This window comes from Pleurodeles waltl, chromosome 4_2, assembly GCF_031143425.1.
Source record: "Pleurodeles waltl isolate 20211129_DDA chromosome 4_2, aPleWal1.hap1.20221129, whole genome shotgun sequence".
NCBI classification, from domain to species: domain Eukaryota; kingdom Metazoa; phylum Chordata; class Amphibia; order Caudata; family Salamandridae; genus Pleurodeles; species Pleurodeles waltl.
Window position 1 is genome coordinate 551,857,485 of NC_090443.1, and position 21,415 is coordinate 551,878,899.

The 21,415-nt window shown below is 44.7% G+C and overlaps 1 protein-coding gene across 1 annotated transcript in view; it reads right to left on the bottom strand.

Annotated features, from left to right (window-relative positions):
* CEP350 (centrosomal protein 350) overlaps positions 1–21,415 on the bottom strand; it is an 821,600-nt gene that overhangs the window by 727,552 nt on the left and 72,633 nt on the right. The window contains exon 8 of the mRNA XM_069232082.1: positions 16,057–16,167. Coding sequence (XP_069088183.1) covers positions 16,057–16,167 — 111 coding nt within the window. The remainder of the gene's footprint in view (positions 1–16,056; positions 16,168–21,415) is intronic.

The window sequence follows — 21,415 nt, forward strand, 5'->3', positions numbered from 1 at the left end:
GGTCAAGTACCGCTCACAGGCACCAGGTGCATCTCCAAAGCTCGTCAGCCCACTGGCTCAAGGGAGCCTTTTAAACAGGAAGGGGGGTTTGGGAGCACACTGCCTCACATCCCAGCACAGTTCGCCCCTTTGCATCCTGGTAAATGCAGTTCACCGTTAGTGCTTACTTGAAAATGATCAGTAGTTGTTCAAAGTTGGTGCAGACATTTCTGTATATCTCTAGACTAGCACTGGTGCAGTTGCATGATTCCAACGTGTTTGATACTAAACATGCCTAGGTTTGTTGAAGCCATTATGTAGTTGGGCCACTCGTGCTGACCAGTGTCCCCTACATACCTTAAGATGGCTTCCCCGCACTTACAAAGCTCAGGGAATGGAGTCTGGGATTTGCAGGGAAACTCTGCTCAGCCAAGGGTACCCTCACACTTAGGGACATGCATCCTGCCCTTGGTCTGAAGGGCCGAACAGAGGGGTGACTTATAGTGGCCAACTGCAGTGACCAGGATGGAAGGTAAGCCTTATATCGGTGGTGAAGGGGTGCATGCACCATTTCACGCAGACTGCAATGGCAGGCCTGCAGACAGTTTGCATGGTCTCTCCTGGGTGGCACAATATATGCTGCAGCCCATAGGAGACCCCTGGTGTACCAATGCCCTAGGAACCTAAGTATCATATACTAGGGACTTACATGGGTGCACCAGTATGCCAATTGTGGAGTGTAAAGTTTACCAGCAACCAAATTTGGAGGAAGGGCACAGGCACTGGGTCCCTGGTTAGCAGGATCCCAGTGCACTACAGCCAAAACACCAGGCAAAAATAAAATAGTGGGGGATACTACAACCAGAACCCAGCTTACTACATTGCCCATGTGCAGACCTCTACGATTAGTGTGAGAGAAGTTAGCCTGAGCTTTTGAACCACATATGGTAGGAGAGGGAGAGGTAAAAGAGCATAGGTAAATATCCCTGACCAGTTCATCCATAGAGCATTGCCCTTGGACTGAGGGTGTGAGAACCTAGAGGTGAAGTTTGGGCATTTTGCGTTCCCCTTTTTTGCGTACAGATCAATGTTTGGAAATCCCCACTTTAGGAAGTAGGGTTGGAGGACTATGGGGTGGAGTTCCAACTTGTGGACTTGTTGCCACATCCCTCTGAAGAGGTCGGCAAAATTGTTGTGTGACCCTTGGAAGTTTTTCACTTACAGCTAAACGTTGTGGCGAATGGCCAGTGCCAAAATGTCTGTGCAAGGCAAGACAACCTTGAACTAGGAATGTTGCTCATTTATGACAAATCTGAGATATATGCGGTGTGCTGGGTGTATAGGAATATGGAAATAGGTGCCTTTTAGATCCAGTGGCGATATAAAGTCACCCTGTTATAGCAAGGGTAGTACATCTTGGAGTGTGACCTTGTGAAAATGTCTGCTATAATGTAATGGTTTAAGGGTCTGAGATCTAGAATTGGTATTAAGGAGCCATCTTTCTTGGGTATGAGTAAGTAAAGGGGATATACACACTGGTTCCTTTATGTTGACTAGGAACTGGGTCTATTGTCCCTTTTTGCTAGTAAAAACTGTACTTCCTGTTTGAGAAGAAAAATGTGATCCTGTGAAAGTGTATAACAGCAAGGTGGGTTGTTTGGGGGTGTGGACAGGAGCTGTAGGCACTAGCCATGTTGGATAATATCCAACACCTATTGATCTGTTGTAATTTGTTGCCAGTTTTGTAGGAAGAACTGAAGGTGCCCTCCTACAGGTAAGGAGGTGTTAGGTAATCAGAAGGAAGCTGGAGTAAGTCACCGTTTAGAAATAGTGGCAGAGGCTCAATGGGAGGGTCTCTTACCTCTACCTCTGTAGTTGTTCCCTGATATAGGAACCCTTGTAAAATCCTGTGTGTGAAGATGTGTGTGGCTTACATTTACTGTATGATGAAGCTGTTTCATCTGAAGAAGATTTACGGGCTGGTTTGTATGGTGGCCTACGAAAAGCACCACAAGCGGGAGGAAGTTGTAGCTCCCCATCTGATTTCTCCACGCCGTTGTTGTTCTTCGTCTTTCTAATGCCCGATCTACTTTCGGACCAAAAAGATGCTCCTTATCGAATGGTACAGATTGTTCATTGTACCTCGTAGTTGAAACTGGAAATACGTAGCCGCCCATGTTGGCGTAAGAGGACACTCATATTAATACCTCTGGCTGCTGTATCAGTCAAGTTCAAAGCACAGTGTATGGAGCTATTGAAAATTAGTTGTCCCTCGTTAACAATTTCCTGTCCTTTTTTTCCGGTATTCCTCTGGAAGGTTTTGGAGTAACTGCTCCATTTCGCCCCAGTGGGCACGATCATATCTCGCCAGGAGTTCCCAAGTATTGGCAATACACCAGTGATTTGCTGCTTGAGCAGGAAAACATTTGTCTGAGGAAAAGGTGAGAAAGTGGAGCATCTTGAGCAGCTTCAGAATTGACTCTGTTCCTAGCATTTAACACAACTAGAAAGTCTGCTGTAATCTGACCCTTGATATAAACTGGATTTGAGGGAGAGGCATTGCATTTTTTCCACACTTGGGGTAGTAAAACTGGCTCTAGCAGGCTCTTAAAATATATCATCCACATGTCTTAACATTCCCTTAAGCATAGGGAGATACTGAGTGAACTTATGTGAGGCAGTGTCTCAAAGAGAAAATCATCTTCTATAGGATCTTTACGGAGGAGTAACTGGTATAGATACCCTTCCCACAAGTTCTTGAAAAGAAGTAGTGTCATCAGGTGGTGAAGGTCTAGCTGGGTGGACCTCTATGTCTGTATCAGTGCAGGAGTCCACATCATATTGAGACAAAGGGTCTATGTAGACCTGAAAGTGCACTGTGTCATCCCCCATGTTTGCAATACAGTAGAAGAAATGAGGTGAGTCTTGCGGAGAAATATCTAGAGGATCACTTTGAGAATGTTGTGGAGTAGACTTTTGTGGTGGCGGTGGAGTGATTGGTGGAGGAGATGTAGGCAGAGGTGGCTGAAGCTCTTCTAAGTTCTTGTCCATTCTCCTCTATTTAACTGGAGGCGTAGGTGTTTCTTAGGCCTCCTCAAAAGTAAGATGTTGCTTGGAAGGAGTAGAAACAACAATTTTAACCAAAACTCCACCTGTGTGTGGCTGGATGTGAAGCTGTGACTGCTGGATTTGGAGCTTTTGTTTCATCTTTTGAAAAACTGTCTCTGGTGATGTTTTACACCAAGAGCGATTTGATTTCTAGTCTTTTCAGTGCCGAAACAAGGCAGGCAGTCTGTTCAGTGCCAATGCTGTTGGCGCTGAGTGGGATGTGGAAGTTTTCAGTGACATCCAGATCGGAATGGAAGCAATTGCCTTTGGCTTAGGTTTCAGTGCCAAGCCTCAGGGTGGGGCATCCGAAAAAGTCTTTCGATGCGAGTGATGGCAAGAGGGCAGTGACCGCTTGATCACCTTTACTTCCAAACTCATGATTTTATGGGTCAGAGCAGGGTGTTGACCTGGGGGATCTCCTGCATCTCGAAATTCATTTCAGCTTCCGCGTCTGAGTCTTGAATAGAAAATGCCTCCTATTCTGCAGCTGAAGCCTCCTAAATTTCCTGCTACGGCCCTGTATCCAACATGGTGTCTTGGATACCGAAAATGTTGGGCATCTCCTCATCATCTTCTTTATGTTCCAGCAACAAGCAGATGTTACAGACCTGATGTTGATTGGTTCGGGGGAATTTGGAGTGACATTTCAGACAGAAGCTGTCATTCTCAGAGGTGTAGGATGGAGAAAATGGCCGCCTGAAGGGTGCAGCCCTAAGTGCCTCGATCAAAAGAGTTCAGATTAACAGGGATTTCTTTGATCTAGGAATGCAGAAGGATAGAGAAAAACATGATTGAAAACAATACAGACAGGTTTGGAGAGGTTTTCCTGATCTGAAGAGGCCTAATATGGTCTTGAACTGGTGCTCCGAGAGAAAATGACCAGACCCAAGAGCAGGAGAAAAATATCTGAAGATGGAGTTGAGGACCATGCGCATTACCAGCAAGAGGTTTCATCACTCTACCTTGTGACTCGAAAGACTTTTCTAACAAAAAACAACTTGCAACCTTCCTGACCAAACACTAGATGATGTAAGTAGGTGAAGCATGTGTACCTATAGTCATACATGCCATTAACCACAAGATATTTGTTTTTAAACAAAAACAGCAAAAGGAATCAGTCGCCAGTAAAGTCATTACTGGCGACTGATTCCTTTTGCTGTTTTTGTTTAAAAACAAATATCTTGTGGTTAATGGCATGTATGACTATAGGTACACATGCTTCACCTACTTACATCACGAACTATAAAGCAGACTATGGTGAACGCCTCTCAGACGCTGATTACATCTCTAAGTGAAGAAATCAATTTCCTGCGCAGAAGACAGGCAATGTAGAGGGCTTTTGCATCGCAACATTAGGGTGATCTGCCTCTCTAAGAAGATTGAGGGTCCAAGCTCAAAATTATACCTAGGGGCTGGCTCACAGGGTCCACAGTGGAAATAAGTAAATTTTCTTCTCTGCTGAGCGGGATCACAGGGTCCCTAGGAGGCTATTCAACTTACGTGACCGGGATAACATCCTCCAGGTGCCCAGGGCCAACGACCCATGGATGGTTGGCATCACTAAAGTAACTGTTTTACCTGATTACACAACTGAGTTTCCAAGGATGCAGAATCATTCCTAGAGGCTAAAAAGCAGCTCAGACATCTCAATTTAAAATATGCACTGAAGTTTCCTGCAAAACTTCAAATAATGGATGGTAAAAAGGGACTGGTTTTTGCTACACCACAGGAGGGATAGGTGTGGTTGGAGGCCTGGGGGTGGAAAGGTCCTCCACGAGTCCAGAGGACCCAGATAGGAATGGCCATGATCAGGAACGCACATCATACAGACAGGAACTTGTATAGCAGACATTCTAGGGAACAGGCGGCTAGTGAAAAGACAATGTTTGTAGTCACAATGGAGTGTGAGGGTGCATCTGGCTTAAAAATATTTTGCCCCCAACCTTCCCACCAGGGAGCGGCCCTTGCCCAAGGGGCCGCTCTCCTTATGCATAATTATGTTTTTTTTTAAATCCCTGGTATCTAGTGGTTTCTGCCAAACTATATTATGCCACTCTGCCCCCTCTTTTTACAAACTCAAACTCATCTTCAGCCACCACAAAGATGAAAAACCACTACAAAATCAATGCACAGCATGTGAATCCAGAAAAGATTCACATTACGAACAATAAGTTTCTTACCTGTAGAAGTATTTTTGCAGCTTGAAGAATTTTCAGTTCATGTGCAACCCACCCACCTCCCCAAAAGATGTAATTAAAAATGTATTTTTGAAAAAGAATTTGAGGATGGCGACTATGCGTGGGAGTTTCTGGGGAGGGCATATGATATCCAAAGAGGCTGGATTGGACTCTAAATGGTGGGACAGTCAATGCCCAACAAACATAAAATAGAGAAGGACTACTAATACTGAGAATTCCAGAACCAACCACTAGATAGCAGAAAAATGCACAGCATGTGAATCCAGAAAATTCTTCGAGCTGCAAAACTATTCCTTCAGGTAAGAAACCATTTCGTTTTTCTCCACCTGTTTCATGGATCCTTAACTTTAATCCCAAACCTATTTTATTATCTTTCCTTCCACCTTGTTTTCCCACCACTTTTTAAGTGGCCCCGTGGGTACTTGTGCACCCTGAGATAGTTAAAGGCCCGTGTAATTTGTTCAGCAATTCCTGTCAGCTAACCATTGCCCCATATGAAGAACATAAGAATAGCTCTCAGTTCCCTGAAGAATGGAAACTTCAAAACTACGGGGAGTGCAGCAAAAAGATATAGGAGCCTCGGCAAGACCAACATTTTTAAGATGCCACTTTACCCATGGCTATGTGAAGTAAAAGGTCTGTAGCCTCCTCTGTGTTCACGCAGTATGCAATGTTTCACAAATCTTGTGCCTATAAATGCTACATGGATATCTTTAATCATTGCCTACACCATTCCTCCGTGATCTTCAGCAGTTTGTGATCAGTCTGTCTCCCAAATATTCTGAATCCACTATCCGTGTACCAGTCCCTGCAGTACAATAAGCCAGATATATTCTAACGTGCAGCACATGCCCTCCAGAATAAAAAGAAAATTCCTACATGTCTAGGTAGTTATATATATATATATCTGTAACATGAGTGGTGATCCTCCACTGTTGTAGTTGATGAATGGCCATGAAGGACTGAGGCCCCAGCACTGGAAGAACAGATGTATCCCACTGCAGATCTGGTACATAGTTGTAGTCACCACACAATATAGTATATGCCTGCACGTTATGATCAGGGCAGGTATTGGGGTTGCTAACCAAGGCTCCATGGTTTAAGTCAGGACCGTATATCGCTGTCAGAGCATGTGGCTCGCCATCCAGTAGCAACTCGAGCACCACATACCTACCCTCCGGATCAATACTGGAATGCAACACTGTAAACAGCATTTCTTGTCACGGGCGCTAGGCCTACCCACACAAGTGAGGTACCATTTTTATCGGGAGACTTGGGGAAACGCTGGGTGGAAGGAAATGTGTGGCTCCTCTCAGATTCCAGAACTTTCTGTCAGTGAAATGAGAGGAAAATGTGTTTTTCTTAAACCAAATTTTTAGGTTTGCAAAGGATTATGGGTAACAGAACCTGGCGCGAGCCCCACAAGTCACCCCATCTTGGATTCCCCTAGGTGTCTAGTTTTAAAAAATGCAGAGATTTGGTAGGTTTTCCTAGGTGCCAGCTGAGCTAGAGGACAAAATCTACAGCTAGCCACTTTGCAAAAAACATGTTAGATTTCAATGTAAAAATGTGATGTGTCCATGTTGCGTTTCCTGTCACGAGCATTAGGCCTACCTACGCAAGTGAGGTACCATTGTTATCGGGAGACTTGGAGGAACACAGAATAGCAAAACAAGCGTTATTGTCCCTTGTCTTTCTCTACATTTTTTCCTTCCAAATGTAAGACAGCGTGTAAAAACGACGTCAATTTCAGAAATGCCCTGTAATTCACATGCTAGTATGGGCACCCCGGAATTCACAGATGTGCAAATAACCACTGCTCCTCAACACCTTATCTTGTGCCCATTTTAGAAATACAAAGGTTTTCTTGATACCTATTTTTCACTCTGTATATTTCAGCAAATGAATTGCTATATACCCGTTATAGAATGAAAACCCATTGCAAGGTGCAGCTCATTTATTGGCTCTGGGTACCTAAGATTCTTGATGACCCTACAAGCCCTATACATCCCGCAACCAGAAGAGTCCAGCAGATGTAACGGTATATTGCTTTAAAAAATCTGACATCGCAGGAAAAAGTTACAGAGTAAAACGTGGAGAAAAATGCCTGTTTTTTTCACCTCAATTTCAATTTTTTTAATTTCAGCTGTTATTTTCTGTAGGAAACCCTTGAAGGAGCTACACAAATTACCCCTAGCTGAATTCAGAATTTTGTCTACCATTCAGAAATGTTTAGCTTTCCGGGATCCAGCAAAGGTTTCACACCCATTTCTGTCACTAACTGGAAGGAGGCTGAAAGCACACAAAAAAAAAATCGTAAAAATGGGGTATGTCCCAGTAAAACCCCAAAATTGTGTTGAAAAATGCATTTTTCTGATTCAGGTCTGCCTGTTCCTGAAAGCTGGGAAGATGATAATTTTAGCACTGCAAACCCTTTGTTGATGCCATTTTCAGGGGAAAAAGCACAAGCCTTCTTCTGCAGCCCTTTTTCCCATTGTTTTTTTAAACAACATTTTCGCTACATTTTGGCTAATTTCTTGGTCTCCTTCAGGGGAACCCACACACTCTGGGTAACTCCATAATCCCTAGGACGTTGGGAAAATAAGGATGTAAATTTGGTGTGTGTAGCTTATGTGGACAAAAAGTTATGCGGGCCTAAGCAAACTGCCCCAGATAGCCAAAAAAAGGCTTGGCACCTGAGGGGGAAAGGCCTGGCAGCGAAGGGGTTAATACTCTTTATCCCACTTGAGCCTCCTTGTTTACTTGAGTGTCTATGCAATAGTGCATTGCGAACATGTGGACCAATGACCAACTAGCTGCTATGCAAATATCCTGCGATGGTATATTTGCGTGAAAAATAATCATTCCTGCTTTTCTTTTACAAGTAGAGTGTATTTTTGGTTTGATTTGAAGTAGTATTCCCGCTGTTGCTTGACACATTTGGATTGCTTATGTGAGTCATTTTGAGATGGTATTTTTGTAACTGGTTATCTTCTGTTATTGTCTGCGAATGAGACAGAGTTTTTTTCCCCCTTCTAACTGGTCTTGTCTTCTCATTATAATACATTATTGGTCTCCTGGCATCTAGCGTGTGTAGGGCTCTTTCTACTTGAGTTTTTGGTTACTGGAAGAAACTTGGTATTTGGTTTGATTGCTTTAAGTGGAAATGTGATATGAGTTTTGGTAGGAAGAGTGGGTCTGTTCTCACTACTATCCAATCTTTGTGTATTTGCATATATGGTTCTTGGATTGTGAGCACTTGTAACCCACGGACCCTTTAAGGAGATGTAATTGTGATAAAGAAAGGCGCCTTTAACGTGACCAGTTTTAAAGTTGGCTATCTCATTAGTTGTGTTAGCACTAGGTTTAAGTTTTGTATCGGTTCTGGCACCCTTCTTGGTGGAGCTATTTGTTTTACTCGGTCCAGGAATCTTTTGATTACCAGGATTTTGAAGAAACTCCTTCCTATAAAAGCTCTTGTGTAGGCCACTATTGCTGCCAAATGTACCTTCAATGTAGCATAAGAATGATTCCATTTGCTGACTACCCTGGGTAACAGTGGAATTGGGGTGAAAATTGTAAGCAAATCTGCCTGACCAGCCTATCAACAGAACATTCCCTAGGGAGTAGTGGTGTGCGCATGTGTGGATGGAAAGGATTGGCATTTTGCGTTCTTTGCTGTTGCAAACAGTTCTATTTATGATGTTCACTGTTGCCTGAATGTCTGTTTGAGTACTGTTTGATTGAGCTCACACTCGTGTTAGGAGGATGCTTGTCTGCTCAAATTGTCCGCTTCTACTTTGTCCTTCCCTAGAAGATGTATTTTTGTTGTGTTTATTGTTGGATGGCCCACCCCCAGATCTCTTGTGCTAGTTCTAACAATACAAAGGGTTTCAGACCTCCCTTTTTGTTGAGATAGAACATAGTTGTTGCGTTGTCCATTTGAATGAGTAATGATTGCTCGTGTTAGGAGGATCCTTGTCTGCTCAAATTGTCCGCTTCTACTTTGTCCTTCCCTAGAAGATGTATTTTTGTTGTGTTTATCGTTGGATGGCCCACCCCCAGATCTCTTGTGCTAGTTCTAACAATACAAAGGGTTTCAGACCTCCCTCTTTGTTGAGATAGAACATAGTTGTTGCGTTGTCCATTTGAATGAGTAATGATTTTCCCCCACAGCTGTTTCTGAAAAGCTTTTAGGGCTAGGAACACCGATTTTAATTCCAATACATTGAAGTGTTGTACAGCTTCCTGTTCTTTCAAAATTCCTGATTTTGGATTTCCCCCATATGAACTCCCCAACCCATAGGAGAGGTGTAGAAAGTTGGCTCTGTATGCACTATTTCAAAGTAAGGAATAGTATGCACAGAGTCCAAGGGTTCCCCTTAGAGGTAAGATAGTGGCAAAAAGAGATAGTACTAATGCTCTATTTTGTGGTAGTGTGGTCGAGCAGTAGGCTTATCAAAGGAGTAGTGTTAAGCATTTGTTGTACATACACAAGCAATAAATGAGGAACACACACTCAGACAATTCCAGGCCAATAGGTTTTTGTATAGAAAAATATATTTTCTTAGTTTATTTTAAGAACCACAGGTTCACATTTTACATGTAATACTTCAAATGAAAGGTGTTGCAGGTAGGTACTTTAGGAACTTTGAATAATCAAAATAGCATATACACTCTTCACATAAATCACATATAGCTATTTTAAAACTAGACAGTGCATTTTCAACAGTTCCTGGGGGGAGTAAGAGTTTGTTAGTTTTTGCAAGTAAGTAAACCACCTACGGGGTTCAAGTTTGGTTCCAAGGTAGCCCACCGTTGGGGGTTCAGAGCAACCCCAAAGTTACCACACCAGCAGCTCAGAGCTGGTCAGGTGCAGAGGTCAAAGTGGTGCCCAAAACGCATAGGCTTCAATGGAGAAGGGGGTGCCCCGGTTCCAGTCTGCCAGCAGGTAAGTACCCGCGTCTTTGGAGGGCAGACCAGGGGGGTTTTGTAGGGCACCGGGGGGGACACAAGTTAGCACAGAAAGTACACCCTCAGCAGCACGGGGCGGCCGGGTGCAGTGTACAAACATGCGTCGGGTTTGTAATTGAAATCAATGGGAGACCAAGGGGTCTCTTCAGCGATGCAGGCAGGCAAGGGGGGGGGCTCCTCTGGGTAGCCACCACCTGGGCAAGGGAGAGGGCCTCCTGGGGGTCACACCTGCACTGGAGTTCCGATCTTTCAGGTCCTGGGGGCTGCGGGTGCAGAGTCTTTACCAGGCGTCGGGATCTGGGAGACAGGCAGTCGCGGTCAGGGGGAGCCTCGGGATTCCCTCTGCAGTCGTCGCTGTGGGGGCTCAGAGGGAACAACTCTGGCTACTCACGGTCTCGCAGTCACCGGGGAGTCCTCCCTGAAGTGTTGTTTCTCCACAAGTCGAGCCGGGGGCGTCGGGTGCAGAGTAGCAAGTCTCACGCTTCCGGCGGGAAACGCAAGTTGTTTTAAAGTTGCTCCTTTGAAACAAAGTTGCAGTCTTGGGTGGACAGAGCCGCTGTCCCCGGGAGTTTCTTGGTCCTTCTAGAGCAGGGCAGTCCTCTGAGGATTCAGAGGTCGCTGGTCCCTGGGGAGAGCGTCGCTGGAGCAGTGTCTTTAGAAGGGGGGGGGAGACAGGCCGGTAGAGCTGGGGCCAAAGCAGTTGGTGTCTCCGTCTTCTCTGCAGGGTTTTTCAGCTTAGCAGTCCTCTTCTTCTTAGGTTGCAGGAATCTGAGTTCCTAGGTTCTGGGGAGCCCCTAAATACAGAATTTAGGGGTGTGTTTAGGTCTGGGAGGGCAGTAGCCAATGGCTACTAGCCCCGAGGGTGGCTACACCCTCTTTGTGCCTCCTCCCAAGGGGAGGGGGTCACATTCCTATCCCTATCCCTATTGGGGGAATCCTCCATCTGCAAGATGGAGGATTTCTAAAAGTCAGAGTCACCTCAGCTCAAGTTGCCTTAGGGGCTGTCCTGACTAGCCAGTGACGACTCCTTGTTTTTCTCATTATCTCCTCCGGCCTTGCCGCCAAAAGTGGGGCCGTGGCCAGAGGGGGCGGGCAACTCCACTAGCTGGAATGCCCTGGGGTGCTGTAACAAAGGGGGTGAGCCTTTGAGGCTCACCGTCAGGTGTTACAGTTCCTGCAAGGGGGAGGTGATAAGCATCTCCACCCAGTACAGGCTTTGTCACTCTGTGGCTAGTAACAAAGGCACTCTCCCCATGTGGCCAGCAACATGTCTCGAGTGTAGCAGGCTGCTAAAACCAGTCAGCCTACACGGGTAGTTGGTTAAGGTTTCAGGGGGCACCTCTAAGGTGCCCTCTGGGGTGTATGTTACAATAAAATGTACACTGGCATCAGTGTGCATTTATTGTGCTGAGAAGTTTGATACCAAACTTTCCAGTTTTCAGTGTAGCCGTTATGGTGCTGTGGAGTTCGTGCATGGCAGACTCCCAGACTATATACTCTTATGGCTACCCTGCACTTACAATGTCTAAGGTTTTGCTTAGACACTGTAGGGGCACCGGGCTCATGCACTGGTGCCCTCACCTTTGGTATAGTGCACCCTGCATTGGGGCTGTAAGGCCTGCTAGAGGGGTGACTTATCTATACTGCATAGGCAGTGTGAGGTTGGCATGGCACCCTGAGGGGAGTGCCATGTCGACTTACTTGTTTTGTCCTCACCAGCACACACAAGCTGGCAAGCAGTGTGTCTGTGCTGAGTGAGGGGTCCCCAGGGTGGCATAAGACATGCTGCATACCTTAGAGACCTTCCCTGGCATCAGGGCCCTTGGTACCAGGGGTACCAGTTACAAGGGACTTACCTGGATGCCAGGGTGTGCCAATTGTGGAAACAAAAGTACAGGTTAGGGAAAGAACACTGGTGCTGGGGCCTGGTTAGCAGGCCTCAGGACACTTTCAAATCAAAACTTGGCATCAGCAAAAAGTCAGGGGGTAACCATGCCAAGGAGGCATTTCCTTACAAGAGGCATCTGTGTAAACAGTTACAATGGGAATTGGAGGTAAGAACGGTCTCCTAGATGCTATATTAATTCTGTTCCACCACGCCATCTCCGCCTGTACTCTTTGCATGACAACCACTAGATCTTCCCAACTGCCTGTGCCTTGTGACCAATGAGCTTGTACCCAATCCTAAATTGGACTCATATACCGCTTTGCATGTGGTATGCATGGTGTGCAGGAGGCCATTTTCCCCAGAGCGTTCCCCACAGTCCTTACTGTCAGAGGCTGACCCTTCAAGTATTGATGAGTTTCTTGCAGTAATGATAGTATCCTTTCCTCGCAAGGGTAAGCTTTTGCCTCTGTCAGGTTGATTCTCGCTTCCAGGAACCATTTTCTTGCTCTGGGTAGGGAGAGGATTTTTCCCTGTTTATTGAAAAACCCAGATTGCGATGTGTTGAAATTCCTGTTTTTATGTGGTCTTTGCACGTGTAGGGAGTTTGCCATCACCATCCAGCAACTAGGTAAGAATATGCAAGCATTCCTTACCTTCTTAGATGCGCCACTACTGCTGCCATGCACTTTGTAAACACTCTGTGTGCTGACTTTATTCCAAAAGCCAGCACTTTGAATTGGTAGTGCTCTCCATTTACCACAAAACACAAGTATTTTTTGCACGTGTGATTCATTGGGATGTGGAGATAATACATCCTTTAGAACCATTGTTGCCATATAGTGTCCACGGTGTAGCTGTGGTATAACATCCTGCAGCGTTGTAGTCTTACATTTTTGTGTTTTTATGAACTTGTTTAAGAAATGGTGGTCTTGCTTTGGATTTACGAAATATGTTGATTAGTTTCCCTGGTTGATTGCGTGTTTGGGCACTCTTTTCTTGCCTTCTTTTGCAGCAGTTCTTATACTTCTTCGAATAGTCTGTTTTTTTTTTTTATCTCCTTTGTGTGGCCCGTCTTCTTTGGTTCTTTTGACTGGTGATTGCACGATCAGTTCAATGTAATATTCAAAACATATCATGTTGAATATTCATTTGTCCCCAGTCACCTTCTTCCAATCCTCGAAGAAGTCCTTTGCCCAACCTCCATCTGCCCCTCCCCCCCCCAGAACTCCCTTCCACACGTGTTGTGTATGTGAGGGGATGCTGTTGTATTAAGTCACTTGCTAGTTGGTACAGCCATCCCCCTTTGTGGCTATCCCTAAAAGGGTTGACAAAGGTGTCTATAGGTAATGCCACTGCTGCGTTGGTGTTTGAGGTTGGCTTGTACCCTGAAACTCTAGATGTGAAGTCGCACTTTGAAAACTCGGCATGGTGTAGTGTGCTTGACTATGTTTGCCTCTTGCCTCTAAGGTCTTCAGTTTGAAGTCTGCACAGGTCTCACAGCTGTCGCTTCTGTCGTCTAATGCAAAGCAAAAGGTTGCACAGCTGGTGCCTATCTTTCTGTGCAAACTTGTGGTGGCATTCCGAGCAGAATTATAATTGTGTGTTTTTCCCATGTCACACAGCCCCTGCCCAGACATTCTCTGGTTTTCCTTGATGTGGCCTCTTAGTACCTTTAATCCATTGTTTTCTCCAGCGTTTTGGGTTCTTCCTACATGAACTTTCGAAAAGATATTTCTTCTTTCCAGTGACTGGAGAACCTTCAGCAACGTTTCCAGACCCAAAAGCAAAAATAAAAAAATAATCTGAAGATGGCAACAACAAATGAGAGCTTCCAGGGTGAGGGTATGATATCAGGAGAGGCAGGATTAGTCACCAACTGGTGGGACAGTCAACACCCAACCAAAAAAAAATAGCGAAGGACTACTAATAGAAAGGAGAATTCACAACCAAACCACTAGATGGCGGAATAATGCACAGCATGTGAATCCAGAAAAGATTTAAGCTGCAAAACACAAGATTGCAGTTTACCCAGTACAAATTCCTGAAAAACACTTATCTGACACCACAACCGTTAAAGGCATGTATATTGGATGCACGTAGTCTGCCACAGGTGACCAAAAGCTGTAGTTTACTTTTAATATATGGTCTGGCAATGTCCCGTGATACAAATTACTGGTAGGACATAATATGCGTATTAGCAGAAATAATAAGCAGAATAGTTCCCTTTTACCCAGTGCAGTGTTTACTAGGCATATGCCAATGCGTTATCCTGTTGCCGGGATACTGGGTCGCCTGACCCAGCCCTTGAGCCTTTTTGGGCTACTTCTGGCAACACATCGGAGCAGGGCGAATCTACTAGAACACATTTGTGCATTATTACAGATTTGGATACGTACAACAAGGCAGGAAAATGATATATAACAGCTAGATCCCTGGTGTACTGGGATTAGTTCCACGATACCCGTGTTCCTTATGGGGACTTTTGCACTAGATGGGATATCGCAGTGAACTGTTTTCTCACATATGCCAGTTTAGCGGCGCCCCTCCAAAAGGCCTGGAAAGGGTTCCCGCAGAAACCGGAGACACGTCTTGAAAAATACATTACTGGACATGGAGGGAGAGCGCAAACTTATCACACACCTATATGCCCTGCTCTCACCACGCCCAGCCACTCATATTACGTCTCTGAAAACACCAAGGGAAAGTGATGTGGGTGAGGAGTTGAGCGAGCATGAATGGGCCTCCATGTTAGGCAACTGCAGAAGGGTGACTCGTAATGCACGTTTAATGTTGATTCATTACAATTGTGCGTGCACAGTGTTTACATCATGCCACAGTGGCTGCACAGGTTGAATCCGACTAAACAGGAGCACTGTCCCAGATGTCGACCAACTAAGATCTACATACATTTTTGTGGTGGACATGCCCGGGTGTGTAGGCTTTTTGAAACAAAGTAATCCAGGTGTTGGGAAATCCACAGCGTTAAGATGGCTGACTAACCAACCACTCACTAGGAAACAATGGCTGTGGGAACTAGCGAGGTGGGTACGAGTGAATGCAGTGTAGGACATAGATTAGTGTATAGCAGGGCTGACCAAGGGGGCAAAATGGAATGGGACCTGGTGGAGGTTCCCCTGCAGCAGGAACCTGTTGTGGAACAGGAGGTGGCTCCTCAAGAGTATTGATATGTGAATATGCCTGGGGTTTTACAAGGGTGAGGGATAGTTTGGAGAGAACGCATGTATACAGCCTTTTTACATTTCCTGCCTGACTGCCATACACTGTTTTTTAGCGAACTGTGTGGGGACTCGACTCTCCCTCTGTATTTGTGGGGCTGGAGGATGGGAGGGGGTGAATGTTACCCAACTGTATTGTTATTTGCTTGCAAATAAACAATGAAGGAAATATAAGAAAATATAAACAGCATACTGCACATGCACATCTGCATACAAACGTGTGCATTTGTATGTGTGTACATATTTACATACATTGCTTTGGGACAGTCCTCTTCTGCTGTTGGTCTGTACGCTTCATTCACACAATGCTTCCCATTCATGAAAGCATGGCGCAATGGATCACTCCATTTCAGCCACCGACTATTACCATGTGAATGACGGCATCTTTCCGGATTACTTCTGTACATTTGACGGATGAAAAGTGAGTTTACAGCCGCAGTTTGGCGGCCGGTTCTTTAACTTTTTCCTTTTATAGGTCACCTGTCATTTCCTTATTTTATTAGAATTGTTTTTTTCTTTATTCTTTACTATTGTCCTTCAGCTCTCGGTGACAGTGCAACAAGGTTGACCACTTATCTTTATTGCAGTTTATTGCCCTTGACTAACACCCTTTCAGAAATAAGCCAGATCTACAGGCACTGCCAATGCTTACTCATGAAAGAGAATCATTTACCTGATTTGGCATCAGGGCTCAAACCGCGGGCCACTTTCTGAACTTTGCGCACTGGTTTGGTTTTCTTCTCTCTGTTTTTTTCACTATGCTTCTCCTTTGATATAGTAGAATCTAAATAAATACACAAAATAATCCAAAAGCAAAGAGTGAGGCAATACATATTTGCAACATAAAATATCAACATGGAAAATCTTACTGAAAGAGACTCAGAAGAGATTAGTTTTGCAGCAATAAGTAAGGCTAATGTCCCAATTGCTTACAGCAAGGAATATTTACTTACTTGTAATACTAGTACTGCATCGCAGGAATCTTCAGTGAAGTCAAACACTTAACTAGTTCCTGTCGATGTGCAAGTTGGAAATGTTGTATACCTGTTATCTTAGTCCCGGTCATGGGTATTCTCTCTGAAACCATAATTATTGTGACTATATTGAGTGTGTGCTGTCACCTTGAAATACCTTGTGAACAAAAATATATGTGAAAAAGCATACGTATAAGAGATATCATTTTCTACTTCTTTCTTTAAAGGCCACATTTTACCTCAATTAAACCTTATACATTTGTTTAAAATCACCATTATTTTACCCCTTTTCAAAATCAGAAACTAGTAACACCTTGTCTCTAATAGGCTAATCACACAGTGTCAAATTGAGACCCTGTGCCATTAGGAACTCTGGAGCCAGGCAGCATTCCTATCATCCACTGCAGAATCTGTTCTGTAGTTTATTTTGAAGGCGAATAGAAAGCATCTAATGGCACTCTAGCCTGTTCACAAGATCCTTCGAAAACAGGGAGGTAGGAGGAATGTTTTTGGATTCAAATACCTACAAGAGAAGGTATTCTGGAGTCAAAGCCTATACACTAATGCTTGGCTTTACAAATATCTTGAATGGACACATTCTGCACAGTAGCTGCTTTCTCACTTGTAGAAGGAGCCTTAAGCTAACCCAGGAGGGGCTAATTTGCCTTCTCATAGGATGCTATGATGCAATGACCAATCCATATAGCCATGGTCAGTCTAAAATAATCCAAACTTGTGCGGACTGTACCATAGTTCTGATCAGTTAATTGGACTGTCGGACAGATTGTTTTATCCAGGATACATTTTAAAGCCACTTAACATCAAGGTATGCACTCTTTCTGTGGGAGAATGGCAGTTTGGAAAGAACGTGGGTGAAGAGATTATTTGATCGATCTAAAAGCCTGAAATTACTTTAGGTAAAAAAAAAGCCAGATGAGTCCTTAAAAGAAACTTTGTGTTGGTGGAAAACCAAAAGATGATTCCCTGCAGCTTAGAGTTTGAACCTCGCTCGCCCTTCTGATAGATGTTATGGCTACGAGAAAGGCAACTTTCCATGAAACATGTTTTATGTTGGAGAGCTGCCTTGTTCATTGGCTCAATAAGGGAACTCGTCAGGTTGGAAAGCACTATCTTAACCTCCCATGGAAGGGACTGTGTTAACTGGGAGAAAATCATCCTGAACTCCTCTAGAAAATCTGTTATCACTGGCATAGTGAAAAGGGATATCATAGTATGCTTTTACTGTAACTAGCGTCTGCAGTCTAATGTACTTTCATGAAAGAGTACTGAAGAACATATCTAGCTAAATAAATAAGGATAAATGAGTCCCGTCCCCTCTCTTCATGAAAGGATAAAAGGTCTGCTCTCTAATCGCCAAATGCAATCTCTGCTACACCAAACGTTAAAATGCAGTGGGTAGATGGTCTCTTTGCTCCTTTAAAATTTTCATGCAGTCATAAGGAAGATTCAAATTGCTGTATTGTAGAAACTTATGAGCTAGGATGTCAAATTCAGCAAATGAAGGCTGGGGTGAAAATTCCTGCCTAACATCCTTGAAAGCCAATTCAGTTTGGGCTTAGGTCTCGTGGGAGGCTGAAGTGACAAGGGGTACATCTGGATACCACCACTGCATTGGCCAGTCTGGTGCTATGAGAATCACCTCCAACTTGCACTGCGTAATTTTTATGATCACCCTGAGGCACTGTGGAATTTGGATAATAAAAAAGACAAATACTTTGACCAGTCTATCGAAAGGGCACAACTCCTGGATCCAGGCTCTGGGTTCCTAGACACAAAGAACTAGAACTTTGAATTTTTTCCTGTAGAGAAAAGATCTATGTCTGTACAGCAGCAGTCATCGAAGAGGTTTCAGCATATGGCATCATCTAGTACTTTCCATGCTTCTACAGTAGATGTCTGCGGAGTTTGTCTGCCTCTGTGCTGAAAGATGCATTACTGACAAGGGGAAGTTCCTTCCTAATACCACCGTCAGTACAATTATGCCGTGAGTGACAAGACTCCGATCTTGTACCCCCAGATATAAAGTATGGTGGTAGTGTTGTTAGACTGACCCCTCTTTTCCACAATACAGATGGAAGAAGCCACTGCTGAGCTCTCAACTGCACCATATTGATGTATGAGAGTTTCTCTGCAGAAGATCATTTGTCCAGGGTTGAAAGATCTTCTATGTGCACTTCTCAGTCCTCTAGAGACCCATCTGTGGAAACCTGAGATCTAGCATAGAGGCTAGTAGAACAGAACTTCTTTAAGCATATCAGTTCTTCTACATCGCTGCTTGAGGGATTGTACGACAAAAACAGACTCCTTACTCTCAGTTCCCTGGCTTCTGGCACCTCTAACCTTCCAAGCATTTTTTAAGAGGATTCATTTTCAGTCTGGTTTTGGGAAAAAGGAAGATCCATTTTTTTAAAAACATGCTTTATCAAAACTTTTACATGAAACATAATAAGTACAACAGTCAGAGTTTATACAGCTGGCCCCCACAACCGTGAAGCAGTTTCAAGTCAGTATCATTACAATATATGATAGAGGGAGAATGTATGTCCATCATGGGGTGGGGTGGGGTGGGGTGGTACCAAGTGGGCTTTTTGAAGTTGGAAGACAGTGGCTAGAGGGATGTGATGCTGAAGGTTGAGTATGGTGAGCTACTGAGCCAGATTGAATAGGACGGGAGAAGCCTTGTGCTGCAGGGAGTGTTGGCACATTTCGGGAAGATGACTGCACCATCCAAGATTTGGAATAGGGAAGAGAAAAGGCGCAAAAGGTTGCAAGGCTACGGTAAACAGACTTTCCTCTCTCCAGGATGGCACCCCAGGAAGGAGGTAATGCGATGTTTGGGAAGACTCCTGGCCTCTTTCCTGTGGAGGTCTTCAGTTTCTGCTCTAGCCCACTTGAAGAGTGCAATGGTCCAGACTGCTACAAAAGGGTGGGTTGGTGCTTTCCAACAGGAAGAGAGTAATTTGCCAGGATAAGAGCCATGTTGGGGATATGGGAAAGCAACTTTACCAGCTTTTGAGTGCCTATAGATGATAAGAACTATCATTACCCAGTCAGGAGAATAGGCATAGTGGTGAGGGATGAAACTAAGGCAACAACTTTGGTCCAGTACAATATCAAAGTGTGAAATGCCCAAACCATTTGATGGAAGTCAGCTGGAGCGGAGGAGCAGCTGGGGATGGCAGTATTAGCTGATGGGAAAGAAAATGCTAATCGCACCAGGGGAAGCTATACTCTAAGAAGAATTTCGCATTTGATCAATTTAAATTTAGCATTGTAGGAGACACTACTGGGTAAAACCAACGCTTTATTCCACTCTGAATCATGGAAGGCTTTGCCGGCATCATCCTCTTACCTTTCTTTAAGGGAGTAGGCCCAATGGAGTACAAGTGCTTGCCTATGCCCAGACCCCCATAGCACAGATAGCCTTGACAAAGAATAGTGTGTCATTTTCTGTCTCAATAATGGACCAAATGTGTTAGAGAATGAGTTGTATGAGACTGTAGGTTAAGTATTGCCCTTTAGGCAATGCAAAGAGTCAAAGAGGTCATCAAACGGAAGGAGACTGCAGTTGTCAAATAAGTCACCTAAGGCATCGATATTAGAATGATGCCAAAGTGGCAAATCACCGCCGCTGAGGAGGCCACAAAGGTCGGAGAAACCACAAAAGGGGATGATAGGAGTGTGAGGTGCCACTGGAGCAGCGCAATGCCCGAGTATTGGATCACAGTGCAACGCAAAGCAGGTGGGAAAGGGAACCTAGGCGCAAGAAATAAGGACCTCATTAAGATAGCCTTAGCGGAGCGGAGGCACCTCCACACGTCTCTTCAAGGAAGAGTCCCACTCAGCTAAAAACTGAGCACTGAATTTGAGCAGGGGTGAAATAGAGTACAAAGTCCATAGCACCCAGTCCACCCTTGTCAATAGAGAGGCACAATTTGGCAAGCGCCACCCTGAGAAGTCCCACATGCCAGAGAAGCTCTGCAAGAAGCGTATCCAAGGCTGTGAAGAACCTATGGTGAAGTGAGATAGGTAAATTGGTTAAATAATATGAGTTGAGGGAGGATTATCATTTTAAAAAGGGCAATTCGCCCAGTATGACCCAGTGGCCGTGTTTTCCAAAATGCCAACTGCAAGTGAGCGTGGTAACCGTCTCCATCAGGCTCTCATCCAACAGGTTCAGGTCCGAATGTTAAATCCTGATCCCTACGTATCAAAAGGAGCGATCCTCCCATTGGACAGAATTGTCTCCTATCGAGAGGTCAACTACAGGGACAGCGAGAGCAAGTGGAAAAGCGCAGTTCACATGCAGACCGGATACAGCTCCAACAAAGTCTTCAAGGATCTGGCTCAATTCAGTGGTATCACAGCAGAGATCCTCAAAGTATGTCAGGAGGTAGTCTGCATAGAGCTACAGCCTCAATCCCACCTTGTAACAGGATGCTCCAGATTGCTCCTGCAGCCCTGAGACTCGCCACGAGAGGCTCAATGGCAAGGGTGAATAGCAGGGGAGACAGAGGTTCAATTCACCTCCACACACACACACACACACACAACAATAAGGAAAGAAGTGGAGATGATCCCACCAAGTTGAACATGCACCAGGGGACGGGGTGCAGTAAGCTATCATATCGGATAATTTGGCGGGCCAAAACCAATATGTTGAAGAATGGCAAAGAGGAGATCACAACAAAGGGTGCTAAATACCTTCCAAAAGGTCTAAGCTAAGGGCCATTGCACAAGGCAAAACTCGGGATAACCTCCATGAGTCTGTAGCACTGACGAAGACTGAGAGGTATGCTTCTGCGAGGAGTGAATCAGAACAGGAAGTAAAGAAAAAATCACCTTCTCACAGAGCTCTGCTAATTTATGGGCAAATCCCACAAAGTAGGTGTGATAGAAGTAAAGTAGGAGGTCATCTGTGTCAGGCATTTTGGCAGGCCTTACTAATGGTGGTGTGATTAGGGCTTCTAAGTCCGGGCCAGAGTCCACCGGTATTTGTGGGAGGGAATGGTCAGTGAGAAACTAGTTGGTCGAACC